This window comes from Oncorhynchus gorbuscha, linkage group LG01, assembly GCF_021184085.1.
Source record: "Oncorhynchus gorbuscha isolate QuinsamMale2020 ecotype Even-year linkage group LG01, OgorEven_v1.0, whole genome shotgun sequence".
In the NCBI taxonomy this organism is placed as follows: domain Eukaryota; kingdom Metazoa; phylum Chordata; class Actinopteri; order Salmoniformes; family Salmonidae; genus Oncorhynchus; species Oncorhynchus gorbuscha.
Genome location: NC_060173.1, coordinates 19,079,914 through 19,095,296, shown reverse-complemented (window position 1 = coordinate 19,095,296; position 15,383 = coordinate 19,079,914). Strand labels below are relative to the sequence as shown.

Sequence of the window (15,383 nt, the reverse complement as noted above, 5' to 3'; positions counted from 1 at the left end):
AACTCACTGCAACGCAATGGTGCAAGGTAAATGTAGCGTTCCATCGGAAATTCATGTACTTCTGGTGTACCAAAATGCAATGACACTGTCAGTGTGTTCGAGGAGTAACATATTAAAGCTTCTGTTTGACAAAGCAGCCACACAGCAAAGTGAATCTAGATATGATCAATGAGCTATGTATGATAAGCACATTTCAAGAGGGGGCCAATGGCCCTAGGGGCCTCTGTGAGTACCTACAAGTGAGTTATGGATCCCATACATTTGAAATATGGAAACATATTGTAAAAATAAATAATAAAATAACTATCAAAGATCAATTGATTGTGTAAAAAAGTGTTGTTTTCGTTGAATTTTCCCACGGAATCTTAGACTGATCGTATGTCCCTGGACTACATGCGTCTGAAAAAAGGATTAGACCTACATACCCATCTACAGGACAAACAGTGCTATTGCAAATCCGCCATATATACTTTCTATATATGGTCACGCTTCCGGCACAGCATTAGACAACTCTGTCAACTTCACCCTATGCATTTCATGACACATAAAGAAAGTTTTTTTATTTTTTATATGAGAAATGTGCTTATTCCAAAATGTAAATTTACTTAGCCAGTGATATGCTATTGTGTTTTAAGCATATAAATCCATAATAGTTGTCCTAGGGCCTATAATGAATGTATGGTGATAGTGTGAACAAAATAATAGGTCAATTCTAGTGTTAAAACATGTAACATCCAAAGACAATATACTTAAGGTAAGAAAATGTGCTGATTAGGGGACATTTTAAATTATCATCACCATCAATAGCAGCAGCAACAATAGAATCAGAATCGTCAGAATCCCAATAACCATTTAGATAATACAATACATTCTGGATCCCAAAACTTTGGCTTTATACTTACCATAGATCCCGTTAAAAATACCATGATTCTTTTTCCGGTTTCTTTTTTCCCTTTCGAGTTTCCAAATAAAACAGCTGTGCTTTGTGTGAGTCAGCGTCTTTGCATGCTGTTGGTACAAGTATGTCTGGTCCCACCACGAGGATGATGCAGGTTGCAGCGCTTACTTTTTGTTTGTGTTTAGTGAATGGAATCTCGAGCCCAAAGACCATCCCGGACATCTCGATAACTGGTGTTAGTTTCGAGGACCATTTGAATGGAGGTCATGCGACTCTAAACGAAATGTTCCGAGAGGTGGAGATGTTGATGGAGGACACGCAGCACGTACTGGAGGAGGCTGTGGATCAGGTAAATGTTCCATTCAGGTATATGTAATAATACACTGTAAGTCAATAGACTATTTATAACTATCCTTTAAACGTTTGACGTTGTGGCCATGGATAGAGCCAGGCTGTGTGTTTTTATTAAACCTGATTAATAGCCTGTAGCCTGCTTTCCTTGTAGTCTACTGTTTCCCCCAGCCCCCCCCTCACATCAGTTGTTGGTAAATATTAATGTACTGTATGTCTGTATTGTACTTTAAGTGCTATTTAATAAATGAAAGGATTTACATTGTATGTTGCATGGTCTTAGAACCAGAGATATGAAATGTGGAACAAACAAGATGCACTCACAATTTGAATGTTTATCACTTTTTCTCATAGATGGTCAATGAGAGTGCCAAATCATTGCTTAATATACAGGATTTGCTTCCAAACTACCACAATGAGACCAGTACATATAGGGACAACAGGAACCACACTGTTTACATGGCGGAGAGGATTGACAAGGTAGGTGCACTACAAACAGGGTGAGGTAATGATTGTGTGGATGCATGTCACAAGTCATCAACATGTACATTTTATCTGGATGTTTTATATTCTAGAGGGAGATCAGACAACAATGTTTGGTTATTTTGACATTAAATGTTTAGGTTTTCTGACAAGGAAAGTATCTGGTTTCTCTTCTAGGAAATGGACAACAGAACAGGGGGGACTCACTTCCAGACCCATATTGAGATCAATGGCCAATGGAACCAAGTTGATCATGTGAGTTTGTATTATATATTTTTTTGATTTGTTAGGTGCTGAAAAAAGGATCGCAAGGAGTTTAATGCAAACCAGTTTGAGGTAAGAGGTGTTTCAGCTTCCAAGTCTGCAAACAGCTGGGTACTGATCATCAGAACAATCCCATGACAGTTATTCTATTCAGACAAGGATGTTTGTATATGTTGAATAATAGCCAGATGGAATGAGGTGAGACCATAGCAGGGTATGACAGTTGAAGAAACCGAGTTAGTCACTGATGACTACTCTCTCTCACACTCCATAACCTCGTCCCCACGCTAGAGGACGTGTATGGTAATTAAAACCTTAGATGTTTCAATATTATCTCAGGAAATTTTTAGGTCGAAGTTCTCAAAGTTTTATCTCCTGAATATGCTGGAATTGAAGGGCAATTGATCCCAAACCTGATGATTTGTATTGTTTGGATACTATGTGATATAGCTAAGTAAGTTTATTGAGGTGGAGCATCAAGACAATAATTAAGTCAATTGCTATTCCTCTAAAACAAATGATACTAGAGAGCCTAGAGACACCTTTCTATCCAAGGTGAAGCCTGTTGAATAACTTAAACCCAGATGTTCTACCATTGCCTATTTTCTCTGCTCTTTTGTTATTTAACCTTTTCCTCATCTAACAGCTCATTATGCAAGGAAGGAGGGAACTGGGTACAGTTTGTTTTGAGACTGAAACAATGTATCCTGTTGCCCCAGTTTAAAACCAGTGTTCTTTTCCAAGTCATTTCTCAGCTACTGCAGGAACACTTTACAACTTTGTGAATAGATTGTCTGTCTGTCTTTTATAATGAATGAGATCATAGTGTATTTTAAAGAGGTGGCCATTTACTTTACACTTTAAAAAACATGAGTACACTAATATTAAGCCATTATTCCACAGGCTGTTTCACCATTGGAGATTTTATGGCAGTGTTTTGATCTTTTGCCTTTCCTGGCATCATTACAGAATGTGGTTGAATTAATAGACATAAAAAATGCATGGAAACAGCCCGTTGGAAACCTCAAATGACTTGCACTTGGGTCATTTTACTTTTTTTGAAACTCGTGTCTACTTAATTTTGCTGCTGTGTGGGCTGCTCCACAGAGATGCGTTTGGTTAAATAATTAGTGAGGGGAAAATGTTCTGCTTTGGGAAAAATGAAGAGCAGCCCTATGCACAGTATGATGCCTAAACAGCTGTGCTTTATCAACAGAATTACAGGGTATTAGGGTTGGTGAGCAGCATGTCTTCCCCAGTGTCTCCTCCAGTCCCCCAACACTGAGTTATCCCGTCTGGTGAACTGGGAAGCATTTTTTTTACTGAAGCTTTTGCAGATATATTTCTTATGTTTTAATGTCACGTGCACAAGTACAGTGAAATGCCTTCATTGCAAACTCCAAACTCAACAATGCAGTAATAATCACAAAATAATTACAGAAGGTAGAACAAAAACACACAAGAAATAAGAACATTATAAAGCAAGAAGCTATATCCTAGATATGTATTGTTACTTCATGTGAGCTAAGGGGTTGGCTGAGATGGATTTGAGTGGTACGCGGGTGAAGGAAATTCTTACTGTTGATGGTTGCCAGACTGCTGTTAGTGACACAACCCACATCTGTCTAGACTAGTCCAGGCTGCCATGGAGATGGAAGGTGGGGATGTGTGTTTGATCCTGCCTGTTATTTGATACAGTACATGGCTTTGTGGTTCAATGGAGTGTAAAAGAGATTGAAACAAAAACACATCATAATACACTGTGTATGCTCACATCTTGACTTCCCACAATGGAAATAATTAGGTAATGATGGCGCACACCACACACAGCCAATGTTATGAAACAATAAAGGGTTCAGGTTTATTCATGGCAAGTGAATCGGGTACTGTTTGTGTAGTGAAATGCTGTATTCTCATGTTGCTAGGTGTGGGAGAAGACCGTGTTAGGCATATCCACAGACCCATCAGGTCTCCATTCTCAGTAGCCAAGTGCTCAAGGTTGACAGACTTTGGGAGCTCTCTGACAAAGTATGTTGTTTTTGTAAGCCTGCTGAGTTTCTCCAACTCCACATAGCATGAAGAGATAAAGTTAATCACGAGGTTTAGATGACTGATTTTTGGCAGAAGCTGTTTCCTCAGGCCGATGGAGGGCCAGTGTTCAGTCTGTAACAAGAACACCATTTAACTGGAATTTCTTGATTTTTAGCCATCCAATCCATCTGTACTCAATGGAAAGGCACATCCCTTAATGAGCAAAGCATTTGTGTGAAAACAAATGTTGTGGAAATTGGACAGGTTAATAAAACAGGGAATATAGGTGTACCTGTGTGGGAGGGGGGTTGGATGGTGTGTTATGTGGATGCTGGTTGGTCCTGTCTGAATGTGATTTCTCTTACCAGGAATGCATGCTTGATGAAGATTGTGGTAAGAACAGTTACTGCCTATATGAGATAGTAAGCTCCACGTGCCTCCCCTGCAAAGATGTTGATATGGTGAGTCTTTTTGGGGGGATTAACATCTTATTTTCATCCCAATCCTGAGTCAAAATTCAGCCTTACATTGAGCTGAGAAATGGAAACGAAAGGGATGTAAACAAATGCAATGAACCCAAGTTAGTTGTGTACTTCTGATGATATTCCAGATCTTGTGAAGTTCTAGATCAGGGATGGGCATCTTTGATGGGGGTGGGGGCCACAAAAAATCAGAACTACTAATGAGGGTCAGCAGTGGCTTGTGGGTCTGCGTACCCACATCAATAAACTCCAATTGGTCTGCTGGCCATCCCTGGTCTACATTATGTCTCTGATTCCCAGCTTGTTCCAATCACAAACTATGACCATTACTAATGTGTTTTTTATTTTAGACCTGCACAAAGGATGAAGAGTGTTGTTCAGACCAGATGTGTGTGTGGGGACAGTGCACTAAGAATGCCACCAAGGGCAATGCAGGCAGCATCTGTCAGTACCAGAGTGACTGTAAGCCAAAACACTGCTGTGCCGTTCTCAAAGGTATATGGTCAAACACAAACCTATCTATTGAATTAACTGTTCAAGGTATTGTTTGTGTTAAGTATTTTGTTACTTACTGGTCCTCCTTCTCCCCTGAACCAATGACTCTAAACCTCTTGAAGCTAGGGGGCACTATTTTTATGTTTGGAAAAATAACGTTCCCAAAGTAAACAGCTTATTTCTCAGGACCAGATGCTAGAATATGCATATAATTGACAGCTTAGGATAGAAAACACTAAAGTTTCCAAAACTGTAAAAATATTGTTTGAGTATAACAGAACTGATATTTCAGGCGAAATCCTGAGAAAAGTCTTATCTTATTTTGAAACCCCTGTGTTCCTATGCATCCCTATTGCCCATTGAAAGGGATATCAACCAGATGCCTTTTTACTGTGGCTTCCCTAAGTTGTCTACAGTCTTTAGATGTAGTTTCAGGCCTTTATTTTGAAGAATGAGCGTAAATGTCCACATTGCGTAAGTGGTCAGTTGTTGGCTCTCCGCTAAACAGAGAGGTAGTCTTTTTTTTCATGTGATGAGTTGTCCTGGCAGTAGAGAAAATACATTTTCTTACAGTTCCACACCTTTTGCCTTGACTTAATGCCATGTTCATATATCTGGGTGACTAACAAACTGAATGGGGGCCCCCTGCAGGTCAGACCACCTGTGCAAGTGCCCTGGGTGCCTGGTTGTTAATTAGCCCATGTCAGCTAACATTTTTAGATAGCTGATTAGACCTAGCAATCTAAAAATGTTTGCTGACATGGGCTAATTGAGTGACTGACGTAACACAAGTAAAACTGCTGATGCATGACCATATTTGTAATAATAATAATTGGGAGGGGGTCCCCTAGTGGCCATGGGACCCTAAGCAGCCTCTTATGTCGCTTATTTGTATGAGACAGACATGAAACACAAATGTAACAACTTTGCTTGCTTCCAACGACACATTTTGTCATTTAGTATATTATCTGGATGAATATTTTTCTAGGCTACCAAATCAGCATTCCAGGTGCACTGCACAGCACAGCTAAATATTTAGGAGCATATGTGACCAATACTGTTGCAAATTAGAGCCCAGCCTGTATCCACTTCATTCTTTCCTATGAGGTTCATGCATTCCCCTTCCTTGTCTATTATGCTTTCTTTAACCCTTGTCCCCCTCTTACGATCCTCATCTCCTCTGCTTCCCCACCTCTCTCTCTCTCTCTGTCCTTCTCATGGTGGTTGCAGAGCTGCTCTTCCCAGTGTGCCAGCCCAGGCCGGATAAGGGTGAAGCGTGCAACAGCCACCCTAACTTGCTGATGGACATGCTGTCCTGGGACGTGGAGGGACCGAGGGAATACTGCCTCTGTGCTGGTGGACTCCACTGCCAACCCCATGGGTGAGAGCATCTCTAATCTTCATAAAACAGCTGTGATTGTTGCAGATGGGTCTGTCAGATTTTCCCATACAAAAAAAAAGAAAAACAATTGCAATATATTTTTACCACATTATTTAGGATGCATGTTATATATTTAAAACATTTTAAATACATTCCAACATATGTAAAACATATCACAAAATATGTTAAATGTTTTGAAATTTATTTTAATGCATTTTAAAATATTTTCACATGTAGTTATCGATATATAGTACCAGTCAAAAGTTTGGACGCACCTACTCATTCCAGGAGTTCTCTTATTTTTACTATTTTCTACATTGTAGAACAGTGAATACATCAACACAATGAAATAACACATATGGAATCATGTAGTAACCAAAACAGTGTTAAACAAATCAAAATAGATTTCAGATTCTTCAAGTAGCCACCCTTTGCTTTGATGACAGCTTTGTACACTCTAGGCATTCTCTCAACCAGCTTCACGAGGTAGTCACCTGGAATGCGTTTCAATTAACAGGTGTGCCTTGTACTTTAAGACGTGAAGGTCAGTCAATGTGGAAAATTTCGAAGAACTTTGAAAGCACTATGAAGAAACTGGCTCTCATGAGGACCGCCACAGGAAAGGAAGACCCAGAGTTAGCTCTGCTGCAGAGGATAAGTTCATTAGAGTTAACTGCACCTCCGATTGCAGCCCAAATAAATGCTTCAGAGTTCAAGTAACAGACACATCTCAACATCAGCTGTTCAGAGGAGACTGTGTAAATCAGGCCTTCCATGGTCAAATTACTACAAAGAAACCACTACTAAAGGATCAAAAAGAAGCGACTTGCTTGGGCCAAGAAACGCAAGAAATTAACATTAAACCAGTGGAAATCTGTCCTTTCATCTGAGTTCAAATTTGAGATTTTTGGTTCCAACCGCTGTGTCTTTGCTAGACACTGAGTAGGTGAAAGGATGATCTTCGCATGTGTGGTTCCCACTATGAAGCATGAAGGTGTGGAGGTGTTTTTCTGGTGACACTGTCAGTGATTTATTTAGAATTCAAGACACACTTAACCAGCATGGCTACCCCAGCATTCTGCAGCGACACGCCATCCCATCTGGTTTGCGCTTAGTCCCACTATTATTTGTTTTACAACCGGACAATGACCCAACACGCACCTCCGGGCTGTGTCAGGGCTATTTGACCAAGAAGGATGGAGAGCTGCATCAGATGACCTGGCCTCCACAATCCACAAGTTTGCAAAGCTGTCAAGGCAAAGGGTGGTTGCTTTGAAGAATCTCAAATATAAAACGTATCGATTTGTTTAACTTTTTTTTCCTTGTTACTACATGATTCCATATCTGTTTATTTGAATGGTTTTGATATCTTCACTATTATTCTACAATGAAGAAAATAGTAAAAATAAAGGAAAAATCATTGAATTGAGTAGGTGTGTCAACTTTTGTCTGGTACTATATTGTCGTTTAAATAGACCACTGCACCACTCGGGAGGCAACTAAGGCACTGCATCGCAGTGCTAGAGGCGTTACTACAGACCCAGGTTCATTCCCGGGCTGTGTCACACAATTGGCCCAGTGTCGTCCGGGTTAGGGGAGAGTTTGGCCGGGGAGCTTTACATAGCTCATCGCGCCCGAGCAACTCCTTGTGGCCGGCCAGGTGCCTGCAGGCTGACCTCGACTGCCAGTTGAACAGTGTTTTCTCCAACACATTGGTGCGGCTGGCTACCTTGTTTAGGAGTGCGGCTAGGCGGGTCATGTTTAGGAGAACGCATAACTCAATTTTCACCTCTCCTGAGCCCTTTAGGGATTTGCAGTTATAAGACAAGATTGAAAAAGTGGGGTAAAATAAAAAAAACAGCCTAGTGATCTCAGGCAATTTGTTTTCATTATTTAAATAAGCTGGAGGCACTAGTTTTTGTTTTACAACTTGAGATGGGGAGAAAAAATGTTTTATGAAGTTGAACGTGCTATTTTTGTTAATTTGGTGAAATAAAATGTTTTTTTGTTGTTTTTTTACTCACTATGACAGATCAAATTATCACTGCCAAAGTTTTGGCTTGGTGGCCCAAAAACATTTCTCCATTGATCAATACATAAAAAGTAATTTCAAAGCCAAATTAGAATCAACGTTGACTAATGTCATAGCCATCCATTTTACAATTTAATATTGTAAGGCATTACATGAATTTCAGCAAACGTATTTACGTGACGTGTTATATCAAACTAGGCAAGTCGGTTAAGAACATTCTTATTTAAATTCTTATTTTCTTATTTACAATGACGGCCTACCCCGGCCAAACCCAGACGACACTGGGCCAATTGTGCGCCACCCTATGGGACTCCCAATCATGCCCGTACGTGATACCGCCTGGAATGGAACCAGGAACTGTAGTAATGCCTCTTGCACTGAGACGCAGTGCCTTAGACCGCTGTGCCACTCGGGAGCCATATTGAAATGTCTATGGCTTTTTTACTAACTTGTTATTATTTTATTTTTTTAGACGTGGATCCCTGTGTGTGAACTAGGTGCCCATCAGATACAGTGAAGAGGACTAATTCCTTTAGATGAGACATGGTTGTGTGTCTTCTGGAAACTTCTGACTGGGCTCTAGTATCGGTCTGGCATTGTTAGACAGACAATGGCCGAACCAGATGAAAATGGGGCTGACAGATCAACCACATCAACTAACCAAGCAAAGCACTCATGATGTAATTTGAATAAATAAACATTTTTCTTGTATTTACTCTCCAGCTATTACTATTGAGATTACAGGGCAGTGCTATATATATATATATATATATATATATGTATGTGTGTGTGTGTGTGTACACACACTAGATGGCAGCATTATACACGCATCTGATGTCCTGTTTTATGTTGAATCCTCTCTGTTAGTTGTGACTCAGACAGTGATGCTTGAGGTAGAAATACAACATTCTGTTAACAGCAGACATTACATATTCTGTTGATTACTATTATTTATATATATATATGTGTGTGTACACTCTGTATGTGTTAGGTTAATCTGGTTTAACATTCTGTTGACTCTGTATGTAGGTTAATCTGGTTTAACAGTTGCATTGCACACATACATGCACGTCATAGAACACATTGAGAAGGGTCACATTCTGGTGCTAATTGAAACTTCAATTTTTTCCAGTATGATCAGGGCTGTAATAGACAGTACCAGTCAAATGTTAGGACACCTACTCAGTCAATGGTTGTTCCTTCTTACTATTTTCTACATTGTAGAATAAGAGTGAATACATCAAAACTATGACATAACACATGGACTCATGTAGCAACCAAAAGTGTTATACAAATCAAAATATATCTGAGATTCTTCAAAGTAGCCACCCTTTGCCTTGACAGCTTTGCACCCTTTGAGCATTCTTTCAACCAGCTTCATGATATAGTCACATGGAATGCATTTCAATTAACAGGTGTGCCTTAAGTTCATTTGTGGAATTTCTTTCCTTCTTAATGTGACAAGGTAATGGTGTTGTGACAAGGTTGGGATGGTATACAGAAGAGTCCTATTTGGTAAAAGACCAAGTACATATTATGGCAAGAACCGCTCAAATAAGCAAAGCAAAATCATTACCATTACTTTAACACAGGAAGGAGAGTCAAGTTGTTTACATCCCTGTTAGGGAGTGTTTCTCCTTTGCAACGTCTCAGGTTTTGAGGGAAGGTGCAATTGGGATGCTGACTTCAGGAATGTCCACCAGAGCTGTTGCCTGATAATTGGATGTTAATTTCTCTACCATAAGCAGCCTCCAACGTCGTTTTAGACCATTTGGCAGTACGTCCAACCTGAATCCCAACCGTAGACCATGTATAACCACGCCAGCCCAGATCCGGCTCATTCACCTGAGGGATCGTCTGAGACCAGCCACCCGGACTGCTGATGAAACAACCAAAGAGTGTCTGCACAAACTGTCATAAAACATCAGCGAAGCTTATCTGCGTGCTCATCCTCACCAGGGTCTTGACCTGACTGCAGTAAGGCATCGTAACTGACTACAGTGGCCAAATGCTCACCTTTTACCACTGGCATGCTGAAGAATTCTGCTCTTCACGGATAAATCCCGGATTCAATTGTACCGGGCAGGTAGCAGACATTTACATTTTTTTACATTTAAGTCATTTAGCAGACGCTCTTATCCAGAGCGACTTACAAATTGGTGCATTCACCTTATGACATCCAGTGGAACAGTCACTTTACAATAGTGCATCTAAATCTTAAAGGGGGGGTGAGAGGGATTACTTATCCTATCCTAGGTATTCCTTAAAGAGGTGGGGTTTCAGGTGTCTCCGGAAGGTGGTGATTGACTCCGCTGTCCTGGCGTCGTGAGGGAGTTTGTTCCACCATTGGGGGCCAGAGCAGCGAACAGTTTTGACTGGGCTGAGCGGGAGCTGTACTTCCTCAGTGGTAGGGAGGCGAGCAGGCCAGAGGTGGATGAACGCAGTGCCCTTGTTTGGGTGTAGGGCCTGATCAGAGCCTGGAGGTACTGAGGTGCCGTTCCCCTCACAGCTCCGTAGGCAAGCACCGTGGTCTTGTAGCGGATGCGAGCCTCAACTGGATGCCAGTGGAGAGAACGGAGGAGCGGGGTGACGTGAGAGAACTTGGGAAGGTTGAACACCAGACGGGCTGCGGCGTTCTGGATGAGTTGAAGGGGTTTAATGGCACAGGCAGGGAGCCCAGCCAACAGCGAGTTGCAGTAATCCAGACGGGAGATGACAAGTGCCTGGATTAGGACCTGCGCCGCTTCCTGTGTGAGGCAGGGTCGTACTCTGCGGATGTTGTAGAGCATGAACCTACAGGAACGGGCCACCGCCTTGATGTTGGTTGAGAACGACAGGGTGTTGTCCAGGATCACGCCAAGGTTCTTAGCGCTCTGGGAGGAGGACACAATGGAGTTGTCAACCGTGATGGCGGTTGACACGCCATCCAGACAGCGTGGATGGCGTCGTGAATGCACAGAGATACCGTGACAAGCTCCTGAGGCCCATTGTCGTGCCATTCAACCACCACCATCATCTCATGTTTCAGCATGATTATGCACGGCACCATGTCGAAAGGATCTGTACAGAATTCCTGAAATTGTGTATTTCTATGACCTGCACACTCACCTGACATGTCACCCATTGAGCATGTTTGAGATGCTCTGGATTGAAGTGCACAACGGCGTGCTCCAGTTCCCACCAATATCCAGCAACTTCGCACAGCAATTTGAGGAGGAGTGTGACAACATTCCAAAGTTCACAATCGACAGCCTGATCAACAATATGCAAAGGAGATGTCGCACTGCATGAGGCAAATGGGGGTCACACCAGATACTGACTGATTTTCTGATCCACGCCCCTACTATTTTTTTTAAAGGTATGTGTGCCCAATTGTGAAATCCATAGATTTGGGCCTAATAAATGTGTTTCAATTGACTGATTTCTTTATATGAATTGCAACTCAGGTAGCTTATTGGTTTTGCGTGTTGGGCAAGGAACTGCAAGGTTGCTGGTTCGAATCCATGAGCCGACTAATTGAAAACCCTAATTGCTCCTGTAAATCAAAATGAAAAAATATGGAAAATCTTTTTTATATTTTTGTTCAGTGCAATTTAAAAAAACAGAAGTAAAAAAACAAACAGGCCTTCATATCTGTGACAAATATTTGTACAAACCTAAAATGAGTAACAGATCCTTTTTATCAATGTTATGTGTTATGTGATTTAAAAATCATCCCGAAAACCCTCTGCTACAGTCTTTGCAGGTAGTCTTGGTGGTTAGAGTGTTGGGCTAGTTATCGAAAGGTTGCTGGATTGAATCCCCATGCTGACAAGGTAAAAATCTGTTGTTCTGAACAAGGCAGTTAACCGACAGTTCCCTGGTAGGCCATCACTGTAAAATAAGAATTTGTTCATAACGGACTTGCCTAGTTTAAAAAATATATATACATTTTTGGAATCTACTGCAGTCTTTTTTGCCTTGTGATGTTCTAGTGGGCAGCAGCCTACAATTTAGGCTGGATATGTCAGTACTCCAGTGGGTTAGTGAGCCTAAAACCTGGGGTGGGTGAAGTCATGGCAAAACTTGGCTTTTTCACTGCATAACAGATTATAGACAAATTACACACAGCTGTGGGACATCAGGAAAAATCAACCTTTTACCACATCAGGACAAACTGCATGTGGACCTAATGGTAAAATCCCAGCCCATTCTGCGTGGCTCTCGACATGGATTTTCTAAGGCTGTGTTTACACAGGCAGCTCAATTCTAATTAGTTTACTACAGAGCAGGATCATACAGTTAGCCAGCTAACTTGCCTTAATATTTCCTGAAATAACTTCTTATATTTTAGAAGGATAAGCTTGAAATGGGCATGTTCTAATTGACTCAACAACTGAAAACAACGGTGCTGTTCTGAACGACCAGTTAAATGCACTGCTCCCCTTTCAAATGGATCACTCATTGCTTCAAGCCACACCCACCAAACGGAGTAGACATACCTCACTCAGTCTGTTCAGTAACGTTTTTGGGAAACGTGTCGTTCAGTACTAACCGTTACGCAAAGTAGCAAACGTTCAATCAAACTGAACGCACCCCAGAACTGGACTGCCTGTGTTGACATAGGCTAAGTGCTTAGTTAATTGCAACACTTATTACGGTCACGTCCATTCTATTGCAGGCTTATGCTCTAATTTTGTGCTGCAATGTAAATGCTTTCTCTGTTGGTATCAAGTAAAATATTTTTGATTGAATTGACTGATATGGGAATGAAACCTCAGACGTATTTTTGATCATGAATCAAACTATACTTTATATATTTTTTTATGTCAAAGAAAATGAATTTCCATAAAGCAGTTGCTAACAGTGAAATACAACAATGTGGACTCGTTTGGTGGATGTTGACGTCACATCTCTGGCAACCAGCAACCCGTCACATTTCCTGGGGCCTATTCATTAAAGGCAATTCTGTTACAAAACGTTTCTTAAACGTAAGCTAATGGAACGAAACGGGGAGGGATTTACCTGAATGTGTCCAATAGAAACTCTCGTTTTGCTCTGTTAGCTTCTTAAATCATAAACCGTTTCCCTAATGAATACGCCCGTTCTCTCATCCCGCAATTTGAGCTGTTGCAGCACTTACAACCGGCAGATACTTCTGATTTAACGCAGGAAAAGTCAGCCCCCTCGAAATTGCAGGTATATCTGTATTTCATATGCTATTTTCTCTGATTTGGTTTCGTTGTGCACTAGAATCTACTATATTAGCTAAATGTTCAAAGATCACTGCAAATGGCTAGCGTTTGCTAACTATAGTACGTGCGACAGACAGCATGCCACGGAAAAGATGCGCAAGGGGGGTGGTAATAACGTTAGCTAGAAAAACTATTTCCAGAAAGTATTGTAGCTTTGTTAACACTCATTATGTCTATACTTTTCAGAAAGTTTTTACATTATTTTTAATTTAGTGGTGCTGGTTTTGCAGCCAGCTATGAATTAGTGGGAATTTCTCACAACACTAGAGAAGTTGGAAGGCTAGCTAGTGGTTGGCTATCTAGCTTGGGCTCTTGTGTGTGGGGTGGCACAGCCCCAAGTCGCTGTTTTAATATTAAAACCCGTTATAATTCTGTACAACATTCATAGATTGCTTTGTTGTCTAAGTTCATCTGGAATGACACACTTATTTGAGGTAAGCCATTTTAAAGCATGTGTTCTGTAACTGGTAAGTTGTCTGACTTTTTAACCAGGGTCACAACATATCCAGCCTGGTCCTATGACTCACGGCAAGCCCTTTCCATTTGACATTTGTATGTAATTGCTGTAAGTAAGCCAAAATTACTCACAGCTGCTGAGGTGGACTTGTCATCAGATTTCTCTAAACTACAAAGGTGGTCTTACATTTAGTAACCCATTGCTTTAGAGGTTTGTTGTCATTTTACTTAACTATTACGGCGGCGTACAATTGGCCCAGCGTCGTCCGGGTTTGGCCGGTGTAGGCCGTCATTGTAAATGTAGCCGTAGCAGCCTGTCTCAATGGCTTTTGGGGAGTGTTTTCTTTGAGATCCAGACACTGTTCTCTCATACCCACCTTTACGAGCCAGCTTACCTTCATTCCTTCCTCCACGAATGGGTATCCATTTTTTCACGGCAGTGCTTTAGTGAATAGCCTACACATGTTGCTCACCAGTCACCAGGGATTTCTTGATGGCTTTTTATGTCCTTACTCTACAGTTGAAGTTTCTCCTTGTGACACCTGTTTATCAAATGGTTTATTTGGTTTATAATAAGCATACACCTACAGTAGGCCTATATATAATGTGAGGACAAGATGCCACTGGTACCACAACTGCCTTGCCGCTTGGCTGGAGACAATGCTTCTGTTTGACAAGCTTGCAGCTGTCACAGACTTGTCACTGGTTTGATAGAGTAAATAATAGACTGTCTGCTCTGTTGCTTTGTCCAGAGGGAACCAGTCCTGCACATTAAACAAATGTCATGGCACATCTGATCAGTGCTCTACAGGAACAGTAGACCTACAGTATATGCAAACCTGGTTTAACTGTGTGCAGATTAGCTCAAGGGATGCATCTTGCACTACGCAGTAACAGTGTATGTTTCTGGGTACCCAACTTCCCATTGTTTCATACCTGAGCTAAATGGCACTATTGGCCAGGCAGGGTTTCAGTTATGAAAATGAGGCACTGGACATTTGACCGGTAGCATTTTAATTTACCGGGCATTTGAGAAAATTACTGGACCCACATGCATTGGGGAGCTTGATTAGGGGGTCCACCTATGGTGCTCAGAATGACAATCACATTTAGGTTATGGTAATGAATCTCAACTGAACATGCAAATTGAGGATGCAATGACGTGTGTCTTTACTGTGCACTTTGAACATGTTAGAATAACTGTCCACATTTACATTTTCCTCAGTCAACAAGACTAATAGACTAATCACTAGCTTATGCATAGGCTCACCATGAG

At 41.2% G+C, this 15,383-nt stretch overlaps 3 protein-coding genes across 3 annotated transcripts in view; 2 read left to right on the top strand and 1 right to left on the bottom strand.

Moving 5' to 3' along the window:
* LOC124034241 (protein-methionine sulfoxide oxidase mical2b-like) overlaps window positions 1-1,128 on the bottom strand; it is a 112,786-nt gene extending 111,658 nt beyond the window's left edge. The window contains exon 1 of the mRNA XM_046347155.1: window positions 903-1,128. The gene's annotated coding sequence lies outside the window, so the exon portion shown is untranslated. The remainder of the gene's footprint in view (window positions 1-902) is intronic.
* dkk3b (dickkopf WNT signaling pathway inhibitor 3b) lies at window positions 950-9,128 on the top strand. The gene is made up of 7 exons (XM_046347200.1): window positions 950-1,247; window positions 1,604-1,729; window positions 1,910-1,987; window positions 4,396-4,488; window positions 4,860-5,004; window positions 6,235-6,385; window positions 8,890-9,128. Exons 1-7 carry the CDS (start codon window positions 1,023-1,025, stop codon window positions 8,912-8,914), a joined length of 843 nt encoding a protein of 280 aa, XP_046203156.1. The 5' UTR covers window positions 950-1,022; the 3' UTR covers window positions 8,915-9,128.
* Window positions 9,129-13,490: 4,362 nt separating this feature from the next.
* Window positions 13,491-15,383, top strand: part of far1 (fatty acyl CoA reductase 1) — a 43,962-nt gene continuing 42,069 nt past the window's right edge. The window contains exon 1 of the mRNA XM_046347133.1: window positions 13,491-13,595. The gene's annotated coding sequence lies outside the window, so the exon portion shown is untranslated. The remainder of the gene's footprint in view (window positions 13,596-15,383) is intronic.

Coding starts and splice junctions, on each gene's coding strand:
- dkk3b (XM_046347200.1), top strand. CDS start 1,023: ATGTCTGGTCCCACCACGAGGATGATGCAGGTTGCAGCGCTTACTTTT. Junction 1,730..1,909: donor TGGCGGAGAGGATTGACAAG/GTAGGTGCACTA, acceptor TTTCTCTTCTAG/GAAATGGACAACAGAACAGG. Junction 6,386..8,889: donor CTCCACTGCCAACCCCATGG/GTGAGAGCATCT, acceptor TTATTTTTTTAG/ACGTGGATCCCTGTGTGTGA.